Source organism: Cardiocondyla obscurior, unplaced genomic scaffold (genome assembly GCF_019399895.1).
Source record: "Cardiocondyla obscurior isolate alpha-2009 unplaced genomic scaffold, Cobs3.1 scaffold38_0_513239, whole genome shotgun sequence".
NCBI classification, from domain to species: domain Eukaryota; kingdom Metazoa; phylum Arthropoda; class Insecta; order Hymenoptera; family Formicidae; genus Cardiocondyla; species Cardiocondyla obscurior.
Genome location: NW_027228789.1, coordinates 65,377 through 88,453, shown reverse-complemented (window position 1 = coordinate 88,453; position 23,077 = coordinate 65,377). Strand labels below are relative to the sequence as shown.

General features: G+C 38.5%; 2 protein-coding genes, 1 long non-coding RNA gene and 1 pseudogene across 3 annotated transcripts; 2 read left to right on the top strand and 2 right to left on the bottom strand.

The window, feature by feature from the left end:
• Positions 1-2,006: 2,006 nt before the first annotated feature.
• On the bottom strand, positions 2,007-3,448 carry LOC139112624 (uncharacterized). The gene is made up of 5 exons (XR_011547405.1): positions 2,747-3,448; positions 2,604-2,682; positions 2,485-2,530; positions 2,225-2,408; positions 2,007-2,144 (listed from the first exon to the last, which is right to left on the bottom strand). It is a non-coding gene; the product is annotated as an uncharacterized lncRNA (long non-coding RNA).
• Positions 3,449-6,733: 3,285 nt separating this feature from the next.
• On the bottom strand, positions 6,734-9,571 carry LOC139112609 (uncharacterized). Its single transcript, XM_070673692.1, has one exon. The coding sequence runs from the start codon at positions 9,569-9,571 to the stop codon at positions 6,734-6,736; it is 2,838 nt and encodes a 945-aa protein (XP_070529793.1).
• Positions 9,572-10,835: 1,264 nt separating this feature from the next.
• LOC139112608 (putative uncharacterized protein DDB_G0290521) lies at positions 10,836-11,839 on the top strand. Its single transcript, XM_070673691.1, has 2 exons — positions 10,836-10,890; positions 11,022-11,839. The coding sequence occupies exons 1-2, from the start codon at positions 10,836-10,838 to the stop codon at positions 11,837-11,839; spliced, it is 873 nt and encodes a 290-aa protein (XP_070529792.1).
• A 611-nt stretch (positions 11,840-12,450) lies between these two features.
• On the top strand, positions 12,451-15,266 carry LOC139112628 (uncharacterized; annotated as a pseudogene).
• Positions 15,267-23,077: the final 7,811 nt, after the last annotated feature.

The following is a 23,077-nucleotide window of genomic DNA, read 5'->3' as shown; positions in this document are numbered from 1 at the left end:
TTAGAAAAAGAAGACTTGGAAAAATGTTCAACCACGAGTTCTACTTTAATATGCCCCGCTACATCTCCTTTAAGAAAGATAAGACAGACGCCCAGCTGCAACATCAACTTGATGCTTAATAGAAAATTAATATTAAATCAATGTAACATAATATTGCAGGAATTACAAGAGACATACTGGAAAGTTCTTGATACTCCAGGAAATTGGATTTTTAGTGCCAAGGGAGAAGAAGAAATACGAATTGAATGCGCCGGTTTTAGAGACCATGCAATTATTGAAAACTGTGGAACAATAACAATACAACCAGGTTGCAAAATTAAAGCAAAAACCGCCACGATGAGTCACCCGTCTACTCAAGCAACTAAATTTCTACATCATTACACACCATCTAGCAACCTCAGCATTCTGCAATTGTATGAACCAACGCGTGAAAAATTTAATATTAATTTAACGGAAACTACAGATGAAATATGGGTGTCAGATCATAGCAATATAGAAGCAACGCTTAATGATATTATTCAAAAAGCTCAACAACTTAGAGAAAGAAAAATTCAAGAATGGAAAACTACTGCCTACAGCACCGTCGCCTGCAGCATTGGAGTACTAGGAATCATAATCTTTATCTTCTCCTTGACCTGTCGGACCCCATGTGTGGGCAAGACCCTGAACCGTCTTTTCCTAGAATTTTGCCGCAGGGGAAGAACTGAAAGACCGACACCACACCCCGCAGCTAGCTATATAAACCTAAACCCTGAGATCCCCCAGGAACAGTCGAACCAAAAGAGTGCTGAAGCCACGACGGTCGAATCAAAGTTATAAATAAAAAAAAATATATATATTTTATTTTACCGGAAGCAGTAAGTGACTGAAGCAAATAAGATTTAAAATTAAGACTAATCCTTTGGTTCCGTCACTTTTAGGAAATTTTTATATGAATCGCCAAGAAGCGAGCCGACACTGGAGAAGAATAACGGATAGGATCCGAAGAAGTATCCGACCCAGGAATCAACCCATTATGTCATCGCATCAAGAATCAGACGTCGGGCCAACGGACCCGTACGTATTTCATTCACCGGCCAGACAGCCTGACGCCCCAAGTGCTTATCAGTACGAAGAACCGGTAGTGCAACGATCCCGGACACCAGAGCTCATTCGAGAAATACTCGATGAGATAAGGAGGCTTCCGGATACGGAACAGGAAGACAATGTGAGCACGCAGACAAACTATGACAACGAGGGATACATCGCGATGCGCCCTGTTGGGATAGCGTCCCCGGTGCGACCGAGGGAACCATCCCCGGAACCATCGATTGCTACGCAGACAACGCGGGCACCGGACTCCCCTCGGGACGATTACATAAACGACAGGCCAACCTATATGGAGCATGTGAGGGACCGGGATCACACCACAAGAGTTCCTCAGGGATCCCCGCCACTGCCACAGCCGACGCACGTGCAGGTACCCCCGTATTATAGAGATTATTTACATTTTAACGCGATGCCGGCATACAATTTAGTCTGTCATTCGGCTTGGTATATACAAGTCGAAAATTATATGGTGATGTGCCCGCAGTGCGCTACTGCAGAGCATATATTTTGCGCTCCTGACAGACCAAACACAACTTTCCGACAATTTCATGCAATCTCACGAAATTTACAACATACTACTATGCACTGTGGTAGATGCTACCGATTGATTATTCAAACGCGACGAGCGATCGATTGTTACACTTGTCGTACTTATGTAATTCAACATTATTACGGAATCGAACGAATGATTTATCATTTGATTTGCGACTTAATCATTTCACAACAAAATGTTCCAACTTAAAATACAATTACAAACGTATGAGAATTATAAAACCTATTAATCCTTAATTATAAGTATATGCTATTAATCCTAAAAAAAAAAGAAAAATATATAACACCATATAATATAAAAAAAAAACCTATCTTTATATAACAATATTACAAATGGTCAATTAACTGGCCAAGGCTTATTATATTAATTAAACACGCTTATATTATAAAAACAAATGTATTTTATAGTATTATATATACATTATCACTAATATAACATTAAAAAGTTGTTATAGTTGTAGTAGTAGTAGCAGCGTATGCGTTCATCTTGGTGATGGGATATACTAAAATAGATAGAAATATATATATATTATAAAGTAAATAAAAATAACATTTATATAACTGCTATACATTTATAACATACCTTATTAATCAACCAAGCTATTCCACTAATAAACCTACAATAAAACAAAAAAAAAGCATTAATAAATACAATAACTCCTAACCTTAATCCAAGCTTAATAGAATTTAAATACTATATACTTATCTAATACTGGTGATGGAAAAATGAAATTGTTCCACAAAGAGCCACCTCCAAAATGTTCAACCTAGAATAGAAAATATCATAATTAAGAATACATTAAATTTATATACTTTAAATACATACATATAGAACATACATACCTAGTAATTTGGTATAAGGGGAACATTGTACGCTTTATTAAATACCCTGAAACATATAAAGTAGTTAGACTTTGTAAAATACAATTAAAACTTTGCTATAATAAATCATTATTACATACCATTGAAAATCAGCTATACTAACTCCATAATAATATAATCCTTTATTCAACTCTGCGATCGACTGATCCTACTGCTATCCTGAAACATATATAAATAATTAAACAAAATACTTTAACAAATATATACAAAAACATAACCTTACTTAAAGTTCGGAGGCCGAACTTCCCCATGAAGGGAGATGTCACATCCTGCGACGACTAGGAGACGTTTTATTAACACGGGTAAAAACTTCACCACCGGCGAAAATTTTTCAAAAATCATATTATTAAAAATAATTCTACTACACCAACTACACCGGCATTCATAAATTTCACCACTTGTAGTACAGTCACTCGACAAATCTTTAAAGAGACACAAGCGACATCTACAATAAGTCCGTTTTAAGTCAAGTCCAGAGCCAACCAATCATAACCTGACCCATTAAATTTACTCTAACTACACTCAATTACACATGTAGACCCAAGAAACCGACATTTTGTGACAACTCCTACTAACAAATCTTATGAACAATTATTAACTATTGAAAATAAAACTTATAACAATGATATATAAATAAAAAATATATAGAAACATGTTCTTCTGTCTTACGGTAACAACATACGTAAAAATAACAGTTTCATAATAAGACATTTTTTAATATCAATTGTTATAAACAATTAAAATTATATATAAAATATAAAAACTGTGATGGCTATCAATCTTGTTGTTAAAAATACAAAAACTTTTGTATATACCATTTTTTCGGTATCTGTAATAGTTTCCGAGATATAAAAATTTCCTGAATTTGAATCTCTCAGTTCAACTTTTCTCTTATGAAACTAAGGAACCACAAATCAAATCGTATAAAAATAAAATAAAATATAAAAACAATATAACTGATAGAAAAATTATATAGCTGTATTCGTCTCTCTCTATAGAAACAGAATATATGAAAATAATCACACCATTATTAAATAATAATATATATATAACTTATAATATATAACTTTTGATAATAAACCATAAACAATATTAATTATAATTTTTTTTGAAAAGCCTATAAGACCTATAATAACTTTTATTATAACATTTTCTATATAAAATCAAAAACCTAATTTATAAAAAGAATTAAAGGAAAAGTCACCCGTTATAAGGCAAAAGTCCCAGTAAGTGCCAATGTACATACATATATATCTGCGTCTAACGGTAATTACCGGGACCACAAGTTTAACCCTTAATATTTTTAAAAATAATAATCATAAAAATATGCTGATTAATTTAAATTAAACCTTGAACCTTTTCCTTTAAAACCATACCCTAATAATAATTTTTACTCACCTTGCATACCTAATTAATTTAAATAATACCCGGAGTCAATCGGTCCTCGAACCATATATATAAATGTACGTACAAAGACTTAGCCGCGAGAATGGTAAAGGCATAGGACTTAGCCGCGCGTACTCTTGTCTTTTCATCTATAAAAATTACTAAGTATGAATTTCGAGACGGACTTAGCCGCGAAAATGAACGATGGACTTAGCCGCACAGACTATACGATGGACTTAGCCGCGTGAGCTCTCTTATAGAACTTAGACTCTCGATCAACCAACATAAAATTAAAAATTTAATAATTTTTACTTTTTGTTATATACGTTCTAAAGAGCCTTAAATAACTAATAACAAACCCTTATAAACCATTTCTTAATCTGCCTTAGTTTTGGACTTATAAATTTTTAAAGTTACCCACTCATGTTCTCCTGATACATCAGCCGCGTAAAATCCTTAATAATTATTAAACCATTAAAGATCAAGCCATATCCTCTTAGATGTGAAGAGCCCTATGATTTTCCATCTAAAAACCCATATAGACTTATACCTTTGTGGGCATTAATAGTATATTGTTATAAATAAATTAAATTTAATAACCATTAACACGCAAATTTTATAACGCTAAATCATACTTCCCTATGAATTATTAACGTATACTAAATATCTTTTCTTAATTTTTATTAGTTTAGCAGCTACGAATTTTTAAACTTTTACTCTTACCCATACATACATACATTTCAACACACGTACAGAGAGAACTCCCTTTATTTGCAACATTTCAAGAACTTATAATTATATTTGTATTAAGAGTAAATAAATATTCAAATTAACTTTTATAAAAGTTATTCTTTATTAATTAATTATTAAATTTGTTATAAACAAATTAAACAAGTACATTATTTTCAAATTCTGTTCCGTACATCCTTCGGCATTTGCAAAATTACCCCAAATCCATATATTATACTTTCTTCTACTCCTCATAGATTCCGAGATATAGGAATTTTACAAACTCCGATAATTTGAAGAACTGGAATACCTTTTTGCTGAAAAACAAGAGATACAAAAGTTAATAAAAGACCTTTTAAATTATAAAATATTAATAAACTATTAATTTATTTATAAAGTAATTGAATAAAGGAATAAAAATGGTTCTATAAATAAACTTTCTTAATTAGTTAATTATCCAAATTGTTATAAACAAATAAAACACTATCCAATTATTCAAAATTCTGTTACGTGTATTTTGTCACATTTGAGCTCCCATTTAAAAAACTATTAAACATTTTCTTTCTAACTCTTTTAGTTCTCGAGTTATGACCACTGTTCAAAATCAGAGACCGACACAAATGACACAAAATAGTAACACCAACATTTTCTAAACTAATGCTCCTAATAACCAACTACGAACGGAACAAAGACTCATCGCTATAACGCACAACTGAGTAATTAAAAATCTTATATTAATAAACAAATTAATAAATTGTTATAAACAATTTCAAGTTAACAATTGACCTTCTTTAAATTTTATAATAGAAGTTAAAGACTATAATGAATCATTAATCCCTGCAAAATAACTTTTCTTAATTCCTATTAATTTAGCTTTTATGAATTTTTAAAACTTTTATTCTATATATATATAGATATACTAAAGCATGTAATTCTTACCATCCTATTGTTAGTTGATAAATAGCAACTCTGGTCTTATCTCTGCTATCCTGTAATAGAAACAATAACAGTAGAGAACAATTAACAAACTTAACAACTTCTAACAATTATAATAATTATTATTATTATATAAAATCTATATTATATATAAAAAATAAGAAATGCTTTAGTTAAACACTTGGAAAATATGTATAATGTAAAGAAACAACTCTTTTATATATAAAATAAAATATATAAATATCCTTTAGTTAATTAATGATTAAAATAGAAGAATTGTTTCTATCTAAACCAAGTATTAAAACCTAGTGCGGTAGAAAGTAGATTTTAACCAGCACTCTCACTGCCTTCAATACAGAAATAGACTCAAGGATATATCCTTGAGTCCCATAAAGAAAATAGCTTTTACATTCAATAATTTAAACTATAAAATATATATATATATATAATATTATGTTAACACAAGGAAAAAATGGAGAGATCTAAGACTGAATTTATTAATACTTTAAACATACTCTAAGACATTTCTTAGACAATTTATGTAAAGTATGTTTAAAGGCCATCAGATAAAATAATAGAAAAACAGAGCTTACTTGTGAGTCATAGTTCTGAGTCATGACAAAACACTTTCTCGAACCAAGGCCAGCCTTTCAAGCCAATAGCGAAATTCGTTACCATATAAGGAACCAAGGTTGAACCTACGTGGACCAATCTGAAACTCTGTAACCAAATAAGGATTGTCAAGGTCAGAACTACTCCTTTCCATTGTTCTAAAATAGTATATAAGCAGTTCAGAAAACCATAAGCCAGCTTTATCGCGCCCACTACTTCAGTTACTTCTACTATTATTCAACCCCTTTTACTTTTAACTTTCTCGCGCTACAATTTTATCGCTGTCAAGATATAAATAAAAATACGCATATTACAAATTCGTTAAACTATAATACCAACTTTACTAATTATATTGAAATATTGTAAAAATTTGTGTTCAACAATAAATCTACTCTGGGAACAAATCATCAACTCTTCAACAGTGAATCATTAAGTGACCTTTATCTTGGAGTTTTAGCCTCCTTAACCGCAGAAGAACCCTTTAATTATTATTATTCATCATTACATGGTCGAACCAGGTCTCGAGACCACTTCGGACTTCAGGACGTCACAGTTCGCCCTCGCCCGCTAAGACCGACAATTCTCCGCCGCCTTGCTCCTCGCGCGGAAGCAATTCTACGTGGTTCGATAACCATTTACTTAGCTCTAATTTGCCGCGTCTAAGTATCGCAATTATTTGGTCTCGCATGATTATCGCTTCGTCCAACGTATCTGCTCCGGTGAGCAGATCGTCCATATAAAAATCACGCGTAATGCGCTTTGCTCCTACCGGGAATTCCGACTCGTGGGATTCTGCCAAATGTTTTAGCACTCGTGTCGCGAGGAACGGCGCGGACGTCGTCCCGTATGTCACCGTGAGCAATTCGTATTCTTGAATCGCCTCGCACTCCGATCCGCACCACAAAATGCGTTGTAATTTAGTCTGCGACGCGTCCACGAGTATTTGTCGGTACATTTTAATAATATCGGCGGTAAATACATACCGCCACGTACGAAATCGAATTAAAAGCGAGGCTAATTCCTGCTGGATAGTCGGCCCCGTCAATAACGCCTCGTTCAATGACCGACCCCCGCTCGTCCGGCACGATGCGTCGAATACTACTCTCAGTTTGACTCCCGCCTCGGATTTCTTTAACACGCCGTGATGCGGTAGGTACAACGATCCCGGCATATCCCGCTCCCGCGAATCGATTTTTCTCATATGCCCCAGACGTTCGTAATCTTGTATAAAACGGGCATATGCGTCTCTGAATTGAGCATCCCGGCGAAATCTTTTTTCCAATCCGAATAGCCGCCTCATCGCGATCTCCCGCGACTCGCCCAGTAGCGCTAAGGCTCCCGGTCTCACAGGTATCTTTACCGTATATCTACCGTCCCTTCCTATCTGGACGTTCTCTAAAAAATGCTGCTCGCACATTCGCTCGTCTGCGGTTCCGCGTGAGGTTTCCGCAACCTCCTCCAGTTCCCAAAAACGCTTCAAACCATCATGCAGCTCCGCGTTCGAAATAACCGCGTGTAACGCACACGCTCCTGTCGGAGCGCCCCTTGTGTCCGCCGATCTACCGGCCAAGACCCATCCCAGACGCGTCTTCTGTATTACCGGGTGGTCCTGCGTGGCGCGTATCCGGCCAACGCACACCAGATCCAAGAATAGTTCGGCCCCAATAAGCATGTCAATCGCGTCCGCCCGGTAAAACTGGGGGTCCGCTAATTGAATGCCCGGTGGTAATTTAATTTTTTCGCGCCGCAGAGAAACGGTCGGAATCCGGCCCGTGATGTGATCGGTGACCACGCATTCGATCTCGGCCTCAAATGCACTCGTGCGCGAGCGTATCCGAACGCGAGCGACCCGTGTAGACTGACTCGTTAATTTACCGACACCCGCTATAGTCAAGTTCACCGACCTACATGGTAAACATAATGCCTTCGCGGCCCCAGCCGTTATAAAGTTGGCCTGTGAGCCGGAGTCCAACAACACGCGAATAGTTTTTCGAGAATTTTTTTTATCGAATATATATATTACCGCGGTTGAGAGCAATACCTCTGAGGTGCCCCTCCCGGCCCCCTTGCGAGCGACCAACGCCGTCGCCTCACCCGACACGGAACGCGACGCTCCCGCCGCGGATCCCTGCTCCCCCGCGCTCGATCCGGATCCCTCGTTCGATCCCCGCGGTAAGTGCAGCAAGGAGTTATGCTTGCCCTTACAAATGCGACAGCTGCCCGACGGGCACTGGGCGGCCCTGTGTGACGCCGATCTGAGACAATTCAGACACAGCCCTCGTTTTTTAATTTCTGCGATACGCTGCACCACCGACAACCCGACGAAGTCCCGGCACGTGTACACGGAGTGATCGCCGCCACAATAGGAGCACCCGCTCGCCCCGGCCGTCGCGTGTAACGCCTGACGTCTGCTCTCGGCCCGCGTCACCGCCCGCGAGTCCTCACGCTTCTGGCTCGTGATCTCACGCTTCGGTAGCGATTCTAATACCCGGCTACGGTGCGCCAAAAAATCTTTGAACATTTTCATTGTGGGCAGTTCGGAGTTCTTCAGCGACGCATGCCATTCTCGGGCCGTAACCGCATCTAATTTCGTACTTAGCCAATACACTAGGACATCGTCCCACTTGTCGGAATCCCGTTTTAACGCCTTTAATGATAACAAATGTCGCGACACGCTATCGCACATATTTCGAATTTCGACCGCGCTTTCCTTTATTATCGGAGGAAAACCCATAATCGCTTTTATGTGTGCGTACGCGATAGCTCTTTCATTATTGTAGCGCTCGTTTATTAAATCCCAGGCGGCGTCGTAATTCGCCTCGGACACCTCCAACGCGTCTATCACGCCCAACGCCTCGTCTTCTAACGTCCCCTTCAGGTACTGCAATTTCTCTACCCTTGAGAGTGTGCTGTTGCTGTGCACCGCGGAGCTAAATAAGTCCCGATACGGCAGCCACTTGTCGTATTTCCCGTTGAACGCGGGTATGTTTAATTTCGGCAGACGCACATTATTGCGTGCGCCCGCACTTCCGCTGCCGCTTGACCCCTCCGCACTCGGGGCAGGCGAGGCCTGTACGCGTGGCTCGCCAAAACCTGCAATGGTCGCGCACAGGTCGTAATATGCGTTCTCGAACGTCTCACGATCACGGCCCTCGCTCTCGTCTAAATCTTCCAGTCGCGTCTGAATTGAATTGTATTCGCTCCAATAGTTATCTAATTTCTTACGCCGCTCGCGCAATTGTACCATCGTCGCGTCGTCTACAACATTTATGCCGGCGGCAAAATTTTCTATTCTCGTGCACGCGGCCTTGATTGTCGCCCTACGCCGTTTTAATATCGCTATCGAATTCGCCGCATCGCTTGTCGATCCTCCTCCGGTCGACATATTGCGCAATCTTAATTTTTACTAACTTCCGCTGGTCAGATTCGGAATCGCGCCGCACGCGCCTTGTCAAATTAATCTACTCGCGAATTGCCTCACGCTTACACAGCCGAAAATTAGCTTAGACAATAAGTTTTGGTGCGGACTCTGTACAGCTCACCGTTTCGTTGACCTCAATGTCGTCTCCCGGCCGCTCTCGTCGAGTCCGTCACTGGCGGTCGGTCCGCGCGGTCTTCCCCGTCTGACCCTCCAACGGCCGCCTATGCCTTGCCTCTGGTCGCGTGCTCGACTCCGCTGGACATCCCCTGGTCGTCTTTTCTGGCTGGATCCGGCTCGAAGGACCAAAATGTCAAGGCCTCTCGCTGGTATTTCGCCCGTCGTGTATTTCGGCGTTTCCCGGATGTAGGTGGGATGCGAATAAATGAGTGCGCTCGACTCGTTATATTATTGAAAAGAAATATAACTAATTTATTCTCTCAACTTCTCGAGAGATCTGCACGACCTCCGATGTACAGCGGATCGACAGTTTACAATTCCACGCGCAATCTATTGTGACGACTGCTCGCCCGATCGAGATCGCGGTTTTTATATCCTCCTTCGCGGGTCCGGGCCTCTCGCGAGATCCTTTGTCTCAACGGTTTTAAATAACGCGAGTTCGTTACCCTCAGCTACCGTTAGCCTTGGCGGTATGACGTCGTATATAAATATTATCGAAATTCAACGACCTGCCCGACTGTTTATCGCTTTTGTTAGGCGCCGCGACTTTCCGTTTTTACTCGAGGAGTTTAATTTATTATAAATACTGCCGGTCAGTTACCGCTTTAATTATGCTCAAACAACTGACTTTTTCAAAAATGAAAATCCGGCGCTAGCCCACCCCTTTTCCAAGGTTATAAAACCGCGTGTTTTAGCGGGACTCGCTCTCATTCAGTCTCTGAATTTTTTTACGAACAAACTACCGTTTTTTGTGTGTGACTTGTGACTCTGCTGTCTCAACTTGATACCAATAAAGAAGTTGCAAGGGACTCGTCCGAGAGCAACCGAAGCCGATAAAAAGTAAGTCTCATTATTTCATTTAACCTTATTACTTCCTCCTCTTTTAAATGATTTCACTAAAATTCTAAAATTCAAATTCCTGAAAAATGAATGACGTGCGTATTGCCAGGGTGCCGTTTGCGTTTTCTGAAGTAGGCATCTCTCTAGAATCCCTTGAATTCTCCGTTGACTCGATTCGGTTAATGGATCTCCTTTTGTCAGAGGTTACGATATGCTGCCAGTAAATGGTGACTATCAAAACCTTAGCTTGAGTGATGGTCTATCCGGTCAGAGGTACCGGGAGAATCTTTGAGGCGATCCATAGAGAGATCCGAAAGGAAGAATGTGGCGTGTTGCCCTGACATTTTTCCCACTATAATCATGTCATTAAAATAAAATTCAAATTGATACTTTTTAGTGAAATCAAGAAACCTTCGGTCCATTAAGAAAAGCCGCGCGCGAAGGAATCGCAAGATACGGGAGTTGCGAGAATTGGTCCAAAGTTTCTTTGTTCAATTCTTATTCGCGGCAGCGCCAAGGGAGGTCACACCGGAACCTCAGAAAACCAGATCAGAGCGGTCATGGTCTCCTCCGCCCACCGTACCTCCCAACTCGCCGATAAACAGTGAAGACCTTGAGTCAGAGGAGAATACTCCGCCGCGAACACCATCACCGTCGCGTTTGAGGTCGACTTCATCGTCCGAACCTGAGCCGGAGCTGTTCCGCCCTACTTCTCCATCTTATACTCCAGATGTTTCCCTGAATTTCTCCAGACCTTCTCCTGGAGTTGCTTCTAGAGCATGCTCCTCTCCCATCCAGTCACCGACTCCTTATCCTGGGGAACCCGAGGAGGTCGACTCCTTTGCCGAGGATGAAACCATCTCCTGGCATGAGCCTGACAGCCCGGAACAATCCCCTTTCCCCGCCCCGAGCGTAGAATTCCTGGAGGAGCAAGAGGAACCGAGAGAAGTCGTAGACCCTCTCCTCGAACTCCTCCGGAGGACCTGCACTCCGTGGACGGATCCCGTCCCGGAAAGGGCCTATACAATAGGCCCCGACTCATTTGATCCCGAGGAGATCAGGAGAGAAGCCAGAAGGGCGACTCCTGATCATAATATTCTCATTTATTATCCCGGGGTGGAACACCCCTTCTTGGCTCCAATCAGGTTGATCGACAAAGTATTTCCAAGATCGACAGCCCGGATTACAGAAATCATAGAAATCGATTTAGAATAATGTTCACAATTTTAAATTATATTTGTTAGCTTTAATCCCTGTCTTACTTAAAATAATTAATACATTTCCTTTTCTTTTTTTCCTTTTTTTGTAATTTTAAGAAATGTTTAAATTATATCTTTTGTTAAGCTCTCTTCCTCTTCCTTTTTATATAATTATTTTACTAAATTCGTATAATCTGTTTTTATATTCTAAACTTGTATTTAATTAATATTAAAATTGTCAAACTACTTTATTGAGAACTCAGAAATAGTTATTTCAACTTAACCAAAGTATTCTTTGTTGCGAAAAACCACCTCAAGTTCTATCCCAGGGAATAAGAATTAAATTTCTTTCCCTAAAAAGAACAAATTCTACGCGCTAGTTTCTCCACGCAACCGACTCGAACCCATTCCTAGTGCGTTTACGCGTGGCCTCTTTAAATACGCGCCACGCATGGATCGGCTATTACGTCACTCTCCAAGTCCTTTCTTCCTCCTTACCAGTTCTCGTGCCTTTTCCTAAGCATCCGAGAAGCGGTTAACGAACTCACACAAAATTTCCATCCCTTGACGTAACACCTAAAATGCAGGAATTTAAAAAAAATCACCCGATGTTAAAACATCCACCTCTCGAACCTCGCGACGCATTCTTCGGCGGCCGTACGGGTAATATCGCGACGCTGTGTGAAATTAAAAATAACGAGAAAATTCGCTACGTGGACGTATGCTCGCTTTATCCTTTTATATTAAAAACCGGCGCTTTCCCGATCGGTCATCCGGATATATATATCGGCGAGGAATGCACCGAGCTAATCGGCTCACCCGATCGATATAATTTTGACGCTGTGGAAGGACTCGTTCGCTGCCGAGTACTCCCCCACGCGACCTTTTTCACCCTGTGCTTCCGTATCGAGTGCGCGGTAAACTCATGTTTGCCTTATGTCGTAGCTGTTGCGAAACATTCGCTGAAACAGAGTGCACGCACGAGCGTAGTGCCGATCGTGAGTTCGAGGGTACCTGGGTTGCTTGTGAATTGCGCAAAGCCATTGAGAAAGGCTATCTTGTAAGAGCTGTAAGCGAAATTTGGCAGTACAATGTTACTCGTTACGACCCCACCACGCGCCAAGGCGGTTTGTTCACCGATTGCATAAACTGCTTCCTTCAGCTCAAACAAGTAGCCAGCGGATGGCCGAGCGAATGCGTAGACGACGAGTCTAAAGAGCGTTATCTACGCGAGTACGAACATACCGAAGGTATCACCCTCGATAAAAATAATATCGCGCGAAACCCAGGCTTGCGTTCAGTTGCGAAATTATGCTTAAACTCGTTTTGGGGAAAATTCGGGCAGCGAAGCAATCTTCCGAAAACCGAGGTTATAAATACCTATTAACAGCTCGCGTCTTTACTCGCAAGCAGCGAACACGAAGTAACATCGTTGCTACCCGTCAACGATGAAGTGCTTTACGTCTCGTGGCAGCTACGGGAAGAGGCAATCGCCGCTTCCCCGATGACAAACGTGGTGATTGCCGCGTACACAACAGCCCAAGCGAGACTTAAATTATACGAGTATTTCGAACTACTCGACCAGCGTGTACTATATTACGACACCGATTCCTGTATATATCTAAGTATCGGCGCTCCAAACGAGTACGAACCAACTACGGGAAATTTTCTGGGCGATATGACCGACGAGCTCGAAAGCTACGGTTGCGAGAGCTATATCACATCGTTTGTCTCCGGGGGCCCGAAATTTTACGCGTATGTCGTTCGTACACTAGATAGGCGCACGCATGAAGTCTGCAAGATAAAAGGAATCACGCTAAATTACAGCAATTCTTTAATAGTTAATTTCAAATCTATTAAATCTTTAATATTACAAAGGGAAAACAAGCGAAGCGAGGAAAAAAATCCGACTGCGATAAATCTACGCTTTAACGCTATCCGTCGCACAGCATTTCACGACGTCGTGACTCGAACCGAAACGAAAGCCTGCGCCCCCGTATTACTAAAACGTAAATTTGTCATTAAACATTTTTCTCTTTCCTACGGTTACGTGACCAAATAGCTAAATCTTATATTTAAAACAACGTTGAGAGTTTTCCGCTTTAAAATAAGAAATATTGTAAATAAGCAAAAATACTTGTAGTTTTATTTTTCCTTATTGTTGTAGCTCCAAATTATATCATGTTAAAATAAAAATAATATTTTAAAACATTGCGTTATTTCTCAATATTTATATCTTTTGTTTTTCCTAAGAGCGGTTTTAACCTTACGCAAACGCCCAATTTCTTACTCTTTTTTCGCGCTACTTATAAGAAAGCAACCGCTTTACCCCAGGGGGTCTCTACCTGACGCAGTCACAGCAAAAACAGACTTCCAAATTCGATTTCCGCCATTTTCTCTCTTCTTAACCCTTTCTTTTTTTAATAAGACCCTAAAACTTCCCTCCAATCACGGAGCGGTCAGTTACGGGGTATCCAATCAAAACCCTACTAACTCGGGGTGGCCACGCCCACCAGACACGCCTCTGGCGCCAGTCGGAATGTGTGACGTCACAACTGTCGCTCCGGTGCTGCCCACTTACTACTAACGTTTGCGAGAAAATAATTTAAAATTACAACCGGACAAATGCGAATTTTTACGGAAGGAAGTACTTTATCTCGGACATCTGATCACGGAAAACGAAATTTGACCCGACCCTTCCAAAATTTCCGCAGTAAAAAATTTCCCGGTACCGAAAAAACTAAAAAATATACAATCATTCATCGGACTAGCCGGATATTACCGAAGATTCATACAAAATTTTTCGAAAATCGCGAAACCCTTAACAATGCTCACAAAAGAGGACGAAAAATTTCGCTGGGAAATGGACCAACAAAACGAGTTCAAGATATTAAAAGAAAACTTAACCACCGCGCCAATACTTAAATATTCCGATTTCACGCGCCCGTTTATCGTTACCACGGACGCCTCGGATCATGCAATCGGAGCCATCCTCTCTCAAGGAGAGATAGGAAGGGATCATCCGATTGCATATGCAAGCCGTATATTAAACAAAGCCGAAAAGAACTACAGCACGATAGAAGGAGTTACTTGCGATAGAATGGGCGGTGAAACATTTCCGACTCTATATCTATGGGACAACATTTACAATTGTAACAGATCACAAACCATTGATCTGGCTGTTCAATGTAAATGATCCCGGCTCCCGCCTGATAAGATGGAGATTAAAACTCGAAGAATATAATTACGAAATAGTTCATAAGGACGGGAAGAAGAACACGAACGCGAACGCGCTTAGCAGAAACCCCCCGCAACAAGAAGAAAATTTTTCAGTACACATATTAAAAGAAAAAAGCACATACTCAGCAGAAGAAAAGGCTAAGCTCATACACGAATACCATAACACACTAATAGGCGGACACTAAGACATCACACGTACGCTACACCGCATCAGATTACAGCACGAATGGCCAGGCATAAGAAGAGACATAGAAGATTACATAAAGAAATGCGAACAGTGCCAGAAAAATAAGTTATCAAAGAAAACATAAATGCCGCTAATTATTACCGACACGCCGACCAAACTGTTTGAAAAATGCGCCTTAGATATAGTAGGACCGCTACAGATAACGAACAATAACAATAAATATATTTTAACGTTTCAAGATAATCTCACGAAATTTAGTAAAGCGATTCCTATCCCGAACCAAGAAGCCGCGACCGTAGCGAAAGCGTTCGTGACTTAAATAATTTTTGAACGCGGAATACCGGAATACGTTCTTTCTGATCAAGGAACAAATTTTACGAGCAGTGTTTTTAAAAATACTTGCAATATATTACGGATCGAAAAAATTCAAACTACTGCATATCATCCGCAAACCAACGGCGCACTCGAACGATCGCACCGAACACTGGCCGAGTATCTACGACATTATATTAACGAGGATCAATCCGATTGGGACGAATGGTTGCCATACGCAATGTTTACATATAATACAACCTCACATACGGCAACCGGATTGACCTCCTTCGAACTCATTTACGGACACCGTGCTACATTACCAACAGCACTTAAAACCGCGCCGAAAGAAACATACTCGTACGACGATTACGCGAATGAACTACGCAAACGGTTACGTGCCTCTAACTCCCTCGCACATGATCACGCAAAAACCGAAAAAGAAAAGGCGAAAGAAAATTATGATAAAGATTCCCGAAAACACGAGTTCAGAGTCGGAGATTTCGTCCTACTCTACGACGAAATCGTTCGACGCGGCCGGTCCAAGAAATTAGATGCGCTCTGGATAGGACCGTACATAATAGTACAAAAGCACAGCGATGTTAACTTTAGCATTAGAAAAGGTAGAAAAGTAACTAAAGTACATGCGAACAGAATCAAAGCATTCATAGAACATTAAGCAGTGAAACAATAAAAAAAAAAAAAAAATTATTTTTTAGAATAAACAACAAACAGCAGCAATAACCATGCACAATGTAATAAAATAAAATAATTCTACTCACCAATAAAATCGCCAGGGACTAAAGTCACCTGGCGACACTCCAAGTCTCGCGTCGTCCGCATCCTCAGGTGCGGCTCCTGGCGGTGCTACAGGTAGCGCAATTAATGTTGGGCCCGCAGCCCGACTCAATCGGAACATACTCTTGGCCGAAACGCCAAGTAACATTCCTCGCATGCATAGAAATATTGCTGCAAATCCACTAAGAAACACAAAAACAACAATAAACTTCACGAACATACACACAACAGATTTATAACTTTAAACATATTAGTAGGGAATAAACACAAGTTCTAATCCATGCGGCAATGAGCGGGGCGCGGGGACGAGAGAAGAATCTATGACGAGAGGAGCGAAGGGAGGAGGAATTTCAATAGCGTAGAGACGAGGGATTGTGAATATGAGTAATTCACCCCTCTCCTTTTTTCTCTCATATGTCACCACGCCAATGAGTTTCCTCACCATGCAGTTCCTTCACCGTAGATCCTTCCCCCGTCTCCGCACCTCACTCATTGCCCCATGGATTAGAACTCACGTGTCAGCAAAAATTTCTCATACCTACCATCTTTATGCATCGTATGTATCAACCATTTTTTTACACATTATATACATATATACCAGCCATTGCTCACTGGTGTGCAAAATATAGTTTTTTATTGATGAAATCGATACCATCGTCACTAACTTATAATAAGAGAAGCGTGAGAGAGGGAATTTTTCTGAGGTAAAGATAGAAAGAAAAAATAAAAATTATTTAATAAAATTTTTTTTAATATAGAAAATCACACATACATTATTGAAAAAATAACATTTAAAAAACTTCAAATAAAAGATACAGTTTTAAGATATAAAACACAAAAAAAATTAAAATAAAACACAAAAAAAATTAAAAATAAAACATTTTTTAAATTAAAAAAATTAAACTTAAAATAAAATTAAAAAATAGTTTTTTTTATAAACGCAAAAAAATTAAAAAAGCAAAACATTTTTTTTAAATCTAAAAAACTTAAAATAAAAGTTATGCATACACACACACATATAAAAAATTAAAAAAAAAAAAAATTTTTTATCCACACATACACACACACACACGCGCGCGCGCATACCACTAAATTATACACTCCCATCATTCTCCTCAAGTATAGCCGCAATATCTGCGGCTGCTGCGGCAATCAATGTGTCCAGGTTACTTTCTGGTTGCCGCACGTATGCGGCCCGGCCATCATGCGGGATAACAAATACAACCGCGCTCTAAAAAAGAAAAAATGGCATTATTATTATTATTATAAAAATTTTTTTGTTATACAGGGTGTCTGGTTGAGTGAGCATCTCTTAGTTATAGATAGAACTCGAAAATACAAATAGAAAAGTCCCGTACTATTTTGCAAAATTCTCAATCGTTATTGAGAAAAAAATTTAAATGCATAAAATGTATAGACGTAAGAGCGACAAGGAAGCTGCGCGTGAGTGAGCGCGACAGGCAAATGGCTAGGAATGGCGCCGTCGTCTGTCGCGCTCACTCACGCGCAACTTCCTTGTCGCTCTTACGCCTATACATTTTATGCATTTTAATTTTTTTCTCAATGACGATTGAGAATTTTGCAAAATAGTACGGGACTTTCCTATTTGTATTTTCGAGTTCTATCTATAACTAAAAGATGCTCACTACTCAACCAGACACCCTGTATAAATATTAAAAAATATAAAAAATACATACTTCAATCCCATGCCGCGGAATTCTAACTCGTACCTGATGGGATGTATTCATTTCATACGTCCCGTGGTTAGTTAAAATACGCTAGAAAAAATAAAAATAATAATAATAAAAATAATAATAATAAAAATAATAATAAATGACAGTATAAATACTTACGATTCTTATTGGATAAATAATGTGTACAACCACTGTATCCATTTTTTCTATTGTCTTTCGCTTGTCACTTTTTAGATTAATGCTCTTCAACTCACTGTTGCAAAGTGAGCTGAGCTGCATTTAACAACGTTGGTGACAGCTAACTTTTTTTTTTATCAACTGGACCAACGGTGTAAAAATGCAGCGTATGCCTATGCGACGAGGTAGCATATATCCTCCCATGTGATGGCGAAACAATATACATGATAATAAATCTCTTAGCTCATTATAAAGATGCGATGTAGAACATGAATTTTAATAGATGAAAAAAAATAATAAAATAAACTTAAAAAAATTTTTATATTGCATAAATCATTATTAACGTTAGCATCACTTCAACATTATTAATAATTTTTGAAAAAATGTTTGTAAGTTAAGGATAAAAATAAAAAAAATGTAATAAAAAAGCTATAACATAAAGTAAAATATTTTTTATTAAAAATATTATATTTGATTATCAGCTGGAGCTAACGTTAAGATGTAATGTATATACCACGGTGAAATGATATACCGGTGTGAACGGGAAAAAATATGATACGTAGGATAATAAACTTTCAACTCAGAGTTATGATGTGATAATGATTATAAATTTTGGAAATTTATTATAAAAAGAATAATGTTATACATTGAAAATAAGAGCTAACAGTTCGCAATCGATGAATTGATTCTTATCAAAATAACTGCTAATATGTATTGCACTTGTTGCCTCAACACGGTTCTTTGCAGCGCATGCGATGTTGGACAATTGTGTATCCTTTATATCGATTTGTCCGAGAACAGCTGTCATCCTGTCAAATAATATGATGATACAGTCATCGAGATCAATCATCTTGAGATATGTTGACTCAGTTATCATCATCTGTATATTGCCCGATTCGAGACGCAGGAGATTTAAACCATTCATGTTGTATACTCGAGCTGTCACCAAACCAAGGTATACAAAATCTTGAGAGTTTCCAAATTTATTGTGGAAAAGACTCAGGATGTTTTCTCAATATTCACAAAGTGATTTTCATGATTCGAGAGATAGCGGCATTTCTTGCCCCCGGTTATCACCAATGACGATCTCAACAAAACTCGGTGGGCCAACGTTAATACCGATCTCCAAATACTTGTATCTCGTGGTTGTAAGCGCATACCGTCTACCCAGCAAGCGCATGACACGATGTTTGGTTGAGATGCTATATAAAAAAAAGTTTTTATTTTAAAAAAAGTTTTTATTTTAAAAAAAGTTTTTTTCACAAAAAATTTTTTGAATCTATACTTACACATTATTCATATTTGATGTTTTAGCAGTAGTTGAGACGTAGAAATCCATCTAGTTTTTTCAGCGCAATAAAGTTTTTAAAGAAATTGTCGAGAGCGGTAACAGCACGTCGTTTGATGAACGTTTTGTAACTGATGCAACATTGCATTTGTTTTATACATTTTTATACACAAAACCCCACCATAGCTATTACTACCACCATTATTAATAAAAATGTGCCAGTCAGCTGAATTGAATCTTTATTGCAAACTGTAGCGAATTTTTTTATGCGACACATATAGGACATATCTGACATGGAATTATCATGAATAGTGAAAGTCTACAATTAGTACAAGATCGGTCACATAGCACATCATGAACATTGATTTCATGTTTGCGTACAAAATGCATTAATACACCTGTATCATTCAAATTAATCATGCATGATGAGCATATTGCAATATCACCATTAAGCGTGGAATAATATATAGACATCATACATTGTCTAGTACGCCCATTAAGTGCACGAATTTGCGATGAGTCTAATGTTATGCGCACACGATCTTCGAGGTCTTCACTTTGATCACTCTTGTAATCGCTATCACTGGACAATGTGGCATCGTCTTCATCGTTTTCATCTGATAACTCAAAATCCATCGGTATATTGTCACCATTTATATCATTCAAATTAGCCATCTTTAGCAGTTCACATAAAACTGCACTTTGATGGCCGAAGTCACCGAATGTTATGACGAAAAAATCATAAGTTAGCGAAGATTATATTAAAAGATGCAAAACTTGTCGACACTACTATAAGATCGACAGGCACGTGTCAAAGTGCGGCATCAGCAGTTTTTGTCGAGAAATGTGAAGACCAATGCATTGAAATAATCAAGACACGTGTATTTTTAAAATACCGATTGCACATATTGTTGAGATAATATTTTACAATTAAAAAGTGCTTACAACAACATATGACTAATATCATAAAAACCGCTCAGCGTGAATAATATACATCATTAATCGTGTAGAAATCTCGAGAGCAGTAATGGATCAGCGAAAGCAAGAACTGGTGTCACAAGCAGCTCGATTAAATTCATGCGAAAAATTGAATATATGGGAGCAACATTGTAATGAGTACATTGAATCTATTAAAGAACATGGTCGAAATAAACATCCAAGATTATCCATTGGTGTAAAGCAATCACATGTTGCCAGTATTGCACGTATCGAGAGTTTACGAGATTCAACGCGACAACGTTTCGTTCACGCTGGTGCTGGATATAATACATGCGAGTCAGGACTTCGATGGTTGAAAATAGATACATTTTTCAAAAATCGCATATTAACCGGTGCCGTAATCAATTCAAAATATATTGAACCTCAACAATTTCTTGAAGATGCGCGAGACATTGTGCTTAAATGTGTTAGAAATGTTATACATGAACATCATAATGTAAAAATAATTACTGTGTTTAACGGCGAATTTGTGGCGGGTGATAAAACTGCAAATAAAAGTGTGTGTACGAAAAATAGTGAACTCTTTCGCTCATGTGATCTATTGGAATGGTATGAGTCGCAAGTCATCGAGCCTATTCTCTCATCTTTAGATGAGTTTTAAGAACGTGATAGCGGCTGGGCATTGTCTCGCATATAAAACCTAACTGTAAATGTTAATATATACAATCCATTGCACGCAGGGTGTTACATCAAATTGCCACGTGAAATTAAAATGAAAAGAGCTGCGATCAGTGTGCAATCTACAGATAATGCATGTTTCGCATGGTCGGTTGTAGCAGCGTTATATCCAACTGAAACGCATACTGAGCGATTAACATCATATCCACATTACACAACAGTATTAAATCTTCAAGGTATTGAATTTCCAGTAACCTTGAAACAAATTAAAAAATTTGAAAATCTTAACAATATTTTCATAAATGTATATGCTGTTGAAAAGAAGCAAATTTTACCAATACAACTCACAGAAAAAAAAGAGACGTGCATATACATTTACTGTACACGCAAGAAGATAAAGATGTTGGATATTTTTCACTAATAAAAAATTTATCACGCCTTATGAGCTCGCAGTTAAGCAAGACGAAGAACAGAAAATACTTTTGCGATCGGTAAATATCATAATTTTATGTTATAACATACATTATAAATAATGTATTAATATTATAATATTTTTTTAGATGTCTACACTATTTTGGCTCCAACGAAAGATTGGAAACACAGCGTAGATTGTGAAAAAATCAATAAATGTGCAATTATGCTACCGAGTGAAGATGACAAATGGTTAAGTTTTAATAATTATAACAAGAAGGAACGAATGCTATTTGTTGTATATGCTGACCTCGAATGGAAAGATGAATGCTGATCTTGCAACATCTACATGCGCACAGCAGCATCACAAGGTATTCAGCATAGGGTACTTGTGCGTTGCTCATATGATGACACGTTATCAATGTATTGATTTCGTCGTAATAATAGTTGTGTTTCATAATTTATCAAAAAACTTAAAAATTTAGCTCACAGCGTAAAGACAATTTTATCTAGCAATGTACCCATGGTAGCTTTTACGCAAAATGATTGGGAAGAATTTAAAAGAGCTACGCATTGTCCTGTGTGTGAAAAACCGTTTGCAGCTGATGATACGCGAGTGCGTGATCATTGTCATTTAACTTGGACGATACAGAGGACCCGCACATTCAAACTGTGATATAAATTATATGGATTTAAATTGTATTCCTATAGTTTTTCACAATTTATCAGGTTATGATGCGCATTTTATCATCAAAGAAATATCTACTGCCTATGAGGGATCAGTAGAGCTGCTTCCCATTACAAAAAAAAAGTATATATCGTTTACAAAAAATGTGAAAAGTACTACTGACGAGAGAAATGACTGTATAAAATTATGATTTATTGATTTATTTAAATTTTTAAATACGTCTTGAGAAATTAGCATCTTTTTTAAATAAGGATAAACTGCGAGTGTCACGATATGAATTTTCTAATTTAAGTAATAAAAATTTTGATTTATTAACGTATAAAGGTGTCTTTCCATATAAATATATCGATTCTATTGAAAAGTTAGAAGACACATATTTACCACCATGCGAATCGTTTTACAGTTCATTGACAAATGACATAGTATCCGAAAGTGATTACGCACACGATGTAGATATCTGGCAACAATTTTCAATTCAAACGCTTGGGGAGTACAGCGATTTATATTTAAAAACCGATGTCTTGTTGTTGGCTGACATATTTGAAAATTTTAGAGACAGCTGTATAACGAGTTACAAACTTGATCCAGCGTATTATTACTGTTGCACCGCAGCCGGTGCACGGGGTCCGTCCTTCGGGATCCGTGGAGAAAGAGCGATAAATTTAAGATAGACAAATAAATACTGTGTTTTTAATTAGTTCGGTGTTACAAGTTCTTCCGCTTCTCTTAATTTTCCCTTGTTTGCTTCGGTGCGCGTTCCGGCGTTATCACGCAATCTCGGCTCCGCGAGGTCTCCTCTTTCACGGCACGCAACCGAACTTGAATTACTACACGGTATCGTT

Excerpts from the sequence above, each read along its gene's own strand:
- LOC139112609 (XM_070673692.1), bottom strand. The coding sequence starts at position 9,571 with ATGTCGACCGGAGGAGGATCGACAAGCGATGCGGCGAATTCGATAGCG.
- LOC139112608 (XM_070673691.1), top strand. The coding sequence starts at position 10,836 with ATGCTGCCAGTAAATGGTGACTATCAAAACCTTAGCTTGAGTGATGGT. Across the intron at positions 10,891-11,021 it reads CTTGAGTGATGGTCTATCCG|TGAAATCAAGAAACCTTCGG; the intron begins GTCAGAGGTACC and ends GATACTTTTTAG.